This window comes from Epargyreus clarus, unplaced genomic scaffold (assembly GCF_041222505.1).
Source record: "Epargyreus clarus isolate Ecla_fem2 unplaced genomic scaffold, WU_Ecla_fem_2.2 ptg000004l, whole genome shotgun sequence".
NCBI lineage: Eukaryota > Metazoa > Arthropoda > Insecta > Lepidoptera > Hesperiidae > Epargyreus > Epargyreus clarus.
Genome location: NW_027332212.1, coordinates 7,473,433 through 7,479,680, shown reverse-complemented (window position 1 = coordinate 7,479,680; position 6,248 = coordinate 7,473,433). Strand labels below are relative to the sequence as shown.

The 6,248-nt window shown below is 33.8% G+C and overlaps 1 protein-coding gene across 1 annotated transcript; it reads right to left on the bottom strand.

Annotated features, from left to right (window-relative positions):
* Window positions 1-664: 664 nt before the first annotated feature.
* Window positions 665-4,095, bottom strand: LOC140757179 (uncharacterized). Its single transcript, XM_073092716.1, has 3 exons — window positions 3,971-4,095; window positions 2,829-2,993; window positions 665-940 (listed from the first exon to the last, which is right to left on the bottom strand). Exons 1-3 carry the CDS (start codon window positions 4,082-4,084, stop codon window positions 860-862), a joined length of 360 nt encoding a protein of 119 aa, XP_072948817.1. The 5' UTR covers window positions 4,085-4,095; the 3' UTR covers window positions 665-859.
* Window positions 4,096-6,248: the final 2,153 nt, after the last annotated feature.

The following is a 6,248-nucleotide window of genomic DNA, read 5'->3' as shown; positions in this document are numbered from 1 at the left end:
ATCCCGGAAATCCCACGGAAACTAGGGATGGCGATCTAAGATCTACTAATCGGAGAATCGATCTTTTGGACCAAAGAAATCGATTATTTTAATAGATAATAGGAAGGATTGAATCGTAAACTATGCATTTGATCAAGTGATGATCTTTAGCAAAGTTGTTGTCCATGAGCCCACGAAGGTTCCAGAGTTGGTACGACCAATTTTCGCCAGATGGTGCCACTGTCGTTCCAATGAAGGTACGAATTTTCTGTTTTATGTATGTTAGCATGTCATATTATTTTCTTTTAAACGCGGGCGAAGCCGCGGGCAAAAATAGTTCTTACTTAGTTAAGCTTTTCTTTACTTGTCAGTTCGTAGCAAAGTATAATTATTTCAAAGAAATATTTGTATAATTATAATAAATCTTTGACATACTTAAATGCACTTGCATGCAAGTATTTAAGTCATAACTATACTTATGCGGCGGTTATTTTATTTTCTACCCAATAAAAATAATAAATAGTAAAACGACATGAATTTTTTTGAACGAAATGTATTTTATTGTAATCATAAATCCATAATTATAATATAAGTACAAAATTTTGCAATATTTCACTGGAATTTTAAAGAATAAGTTAATGATAAATACTTTTTATTAAAGTGTTTTTTTACTTTATGCACCTATCTTATTTTACGTAACTCGGCAATAAGTAGTATCTTAAAAAATTTCATCTGCACATCACACCACATAATAAATTGAAATACTGATTCTTGTTAACTTATGTTATACATGGCCATATAATTCACATATTTTATAAGAGTTAAGTGCTAATGAATACGAAATCAAGTGTTAGCGGTATTTATACATAACAATAATATATTAAAAGCATGTGACAGCGTTGAAGTAACATCGCAGCACACGACCACGCGTGGAGCCCTGGCCGCGTCGCTGCAACCCCGTCTGGAAATATATAAGTCATAGATAAGTATAGATATCTCACCGCTTTGTAATTGAAGGAAGCCCTTAAATGGCTGAAACGGCTGATAATTCTGTCAGCCATTTAATAGCTGTCATGGTGTAATTTACGTGGAACAATGCCGACATGCGCAGTTAAGTGGTTCAAAAACACTATATCGAAGAAGAAGTGCGGAGAAATATCGTCTCAACCGTAAATGATCTAAAAACTACATTTTATTGTTTCCAAACACAAAAATAGATGACAGTGACAATTTCAATTGTCAAAACATTTTCTTATTAGGAGTGAGTAATCTTTATTAATCTATGATATAAGTAGAGTTTTTAATTCTTAAAGAAAAAATAAACATTATAAATAACATTTAATATGGTCCAATCAAAGTTTTTGATGAATTTTGAGACATTTGTATTAAAGACAATTATATTAAAATTCAAAATATTGAGCTAAAAATATAGTTTAAAAAACTAAAAAAACACGCTTTTATGATAAAAATCAACTAAAAAGTAAAAAAAAGTGTGTGTGTGTCAGCTACGACGCACGATTGGAGTTTACTCCTTACGAACGATAATTATGATATATATCGAATAGAAAAAAAGGGTAAATGAACGCATCTGCTAAAATGATAAGAGAAACAAACATATATCTGTAATTATTCGGATTATTTATATTACTTCAAAAATGCGTATTACATAAAGTATGTTACAAAATAATATAAATAATAATAATAATTGTGTTCAATTTATACAAATCCAATTTTAGGATGATTGATTTCTTTCACTTTGAATTATAATATCATTCTTAAATACTGTAATTATAGGTTTGTGGTAACTGAAATACGATACGTGAACTTCGGAAGTTACATGAGTTATGAATCGTGAAAACACCGCATCAATAGTTGTACCATATCTAGCGTGCAACACACACGTACAAACATACGCACACATTCAACTCTCAGACTGGAGGTAGTGAACTATACAGTGAGACTACGAAGTATCGCGCAAAGAGGAGACCCCGAGAATGAGATATGCTGTGTAATGTATTCCATCTCATTCTTTTACACGTTCAATCCTACAGATATATATGTTTGTCTCTTTCTACGTAACGCCTCAACTTTTCGTGTTACACTTGATTTTACTCCTCATAAAATTTCCGTACCGGGCCTTATAACTCAAATCGTTTCTTAAGGAGTAAACTCCAATAAACTCCAAAATAATTTTCAATCTAGGAATTAATTAAGGAACAGTAAATAGTATAATTGTGAAACTAGCGTGGGGTGCTCCATTTATCAGGTTCGAAAAGTGCCCCACACTTTTCCACAAATATTATTATTTACTATTCCTTAATTGATTCCTAGATTGAAAATTATTTTTTACCTTTTAGTTGATTTTATCATAAAAGCGTGTTTTTTAGTTTTTTAAACTATATTTATTTTATTAATTTTTAGTACATATTTGTTAATATGGCGACCACCATTATGCATGCTTTATAAAAAAATCAAGTGTTTAGCTATTACGGTTTAAGAGATAAAGCCCTGTGACACACGAACAAAAAGCGGAGGGCTTCGTTTTACCCTGTGAGTACGGAATCCTAAAAATCAATCTAGTAACCTGCGATGAACTTTCTCTAAGGCGCTCGAACAATCTCGCCTCGAAAATCGTGAATCCTGAGGATGTTGATAAGGACAATGGTACAAAATTATTAAAATCGTATATTGTCATCGGTTTTTGATAATTCTTTAAAATTTTGAATTAAACTGAACGTTCAAAGTGGATAGAAATCGGGTTCAAAGATTCCGTTACATATATACATACATACATACATACATACATACAACCCAAGCTAATAACAGCGTGTTAATAATTACACTCGTACCAAATCATTAGCTTCCATTCCGGAAATACGAAGCGGTGCAGTGCGGGGCCCGTCCCTATCCGCTTCGTAGCGCGCACCACCGCCGTCTTCGTGTAAAGCCTTCTGCAGTGCGACCAGCAACCTATCCAGCACCAAGGCAGCTTTCTTCTGCGGCATTATTACTTGCTGAAATGTAAAAAGGATCATCGTTAAACACCCACTTATCATATTTTAGGTGTTTCTTACATCTATATAAATAAATAAAGTTTCCATGTGAAAAATCAAAATAAATTATTGTTTAAAGCAGTCTTAACAGACAACATGCGTAGCGAAGAGGTATCCATACCAGTCTAACACTCAATAGGTTTCCAGTTCTTTCCCTGCCCAAAACAATGAATATCGTAGTTTTACATTGCTATTCTGGATTTAGGTGTTTGTGTGTGTCCATGGAACCCACGACATAGGAAAAATCTTAGTATGCCGCTGTGTGTAGGAAGTTACTGTTAGGAATAATTAATTTACTGCCTATATCATGTAATGTTTCTTTTCTAGGTATACGTAATTTTTTATTTATTTTATTTATTTACTTGAACCATACCAGCCTGCCTCCAGTACAGATTGTCATACTATTTTATATTTATTTAAATTATGAAATTCGATAAAGATTTTTTCGGATTATGTAAGCGGTAAGTAAGTAAGGTTTTCCTTTTACGTAATTATGTGTCGGCCATTTTCATAATGATGTTTCGACGAAATCACCTATAAACAACAGTTACACGTGTGGGTGCAAAGGAGCACGCAAGACGATTAGCCAAATTGCATTTCCCAAAACACATCCAATGTTATGAGTCTCATGTATGTATGTATGAATCTCAATGTCATTTTATTTCTTGGCATTACATTGATTACGACATCTTGAGAATTGCTTTATTAATAACCCTATTATAAGATAAGACAACATATTATTTCTAAATATAATTAGACAAGTTTAAAGAGAATTTGTAGGCATGTAAGTTTCTTTAAAATATTTCCCTTTACCGTAACGCTAAAGTAGTAAAAGAAATATAATTTAAATTCATGCTATGGACCAACAGGTCCGTACTCCGTACCATAGAATAGTTCTAACATATTACTATCTGATTTATTTATGGTGATCTACTTACATCATCCATGTTCTTCGAGTCTACAAGGACGGTGTAGTGCTCAGGGTCGGAGAGGGAGGCGGGGGCAGCGAGCGCCGCGGACAGCGCCATCAGAACTACGGGGACCGCGTACATCCTGTGTCACATCACCTCTCCACCTGGAAACAGTATACATATGTCCATTTACTAAAACTGTTTAGTCAATGTATTTTTACCACTAGCCGACGATAGCATAGAGCTTCCCTCAGAATGAGAGACACAGAGTGTTTACCACACGTATCAAGTGTGTATTGGTGGAGTACACCAAAGTTTCTCAGCATATTATCTTTTGATTGATCATTGATCTGTCTGTATTATATAAGCGACAACGCTTATGCATAACACAGAGAATCATGTATTGGAACTGAAACTCTTGCGTGGATGGTAGAGCAGTCTTAACACAAACATACTAAATGTTCATAACTAAATACTGAATATGAAGATGTATTGAAATGCATAACTAGACTCTGTCTCCATCTAAAAAGACCGCGACAAACTCCACAATCCATACCGCTTGTCCGATTTCGTGTCCTCGTGGCTTGTTCGATGTTCGTATCTAGTACTCCTAGTGCTGTTGTCTTTATAGCCTGATTTAAATTATTTATAGTGTTTGACAAGTTATCATTATGAGCGTTCTAGTTCTAACTCAGCCTTAGCAACGCATGTGATTGACTTCATGTAGACCTGCTAACCCGTTTGACAAGTATCCAAAGCAGTGGCCATACAATATCAGGTGGACTTCATACCCATTTAATAATTTCATCACATAAAAGTACAAGGCTGCCACCGCTTTACAAACGATTCTGTCACTTATTAGATTCTATATAACGTTTTCTAGGCCAAAATATCTGATATCTGATATTATAGATTCTATATCATTTATTCAAAAGGTTAAAGCATTTGAGGAGCACGAGCGAAGGTGTCAAATTCTAATACCTCGTATTCTCGACCCAAGTCAATTGATATTGTTCAATACGTTTCTGTCAAATAGAAAAATGATAATTTTGTATACGAGTATGCCTACAGGAGTATATTTTTTATATTGCTTATGAATACTACACTAATAAATTTATCTATAAGCAATAGGAGCCTATTGGTTCAAACGTGGCCTCTCAATGAAGCGGCCCAAGGTTCATTTCCTACATAGATTTAATTATTTTTGACGTATCCAAGATTTTCGTTTGATAGGAACTTAACCTAGGCTTTATCAAAGAACCCAATTTTACCCGCTCTTGTTTGTAATTCTGAACGTAGTGGTCTGTAGTTATTATACATTACTGAATTCGTGAATTCCAAGAATCGGATTATGAATAGATTGAAGAAAACAATTTCGCTTATCTAGTGGGTTATTAGAAAAAAAACCAGCGACAATTGGTTATTACTGGAGCGCGAACTAGAGTAAGCCCGGTGTAAGCTCAAGTGGCCGACAGGCGTGTGACGAGCTTTGGGCGCCTTACAAGAGGATAACGTGAACATTGTAAGCTCTTATCTATTTGTTGCGGACAATTTTTATTGACAATATGTGTGTACATGATTATATGTACGCCAAGCATCGACAGTAACAAAAAATGTTTGAGAGTTCGAGAGTAACTTAACGTAGTAAGTGCCTATTTTATTTTATTGATACCCTTTAAACAACAACCCAATTATTTACAATCCAATTGTATGTATGTTTGTAACGGAATCTTTGAGCATAATTTTCACCAACTTCCACAACTCTGATTCATTTGAAACTTTGCACACGTATCAAGGACCGATGACAATGCAATGATTTGATAACAGTTTCCCATTATCCTTATTAGGTTAATGAATTCCCCAACTTATGAATTTGTCACAGACTAAAAAATGAAAAATAAATAATAGTTCCAAAAAACTATTAACACACTTTTGTTGCTAATCGAAATAAATACTAGAAATTAATTTTTAATGACAAAGAGTTTAAAATTAGAGAGTAAAGATTAATGCGTGGGGTGCATTTTACTGAGGTAACTAACGTCGTAACTATTATCTCATAGATATTTGTCAATGATAGATATGTAACATTTAAAATATCAAGCACACCATGCTTTTGACTCTGAATTGAAACGCTTGACTCTTAAACTCTGTCATTAAACAATACTTTCTAGTTTTTAGTTTTTTTTAACTATTATTTATCTTCGTTTATAATTTACTTCTGTTATACTGACAACAAAGCCTTTAGGTAAGGTGCAGTCTATCACCTCACTATAATAAACGTTTGAATGCTTGAATACAATTGAAA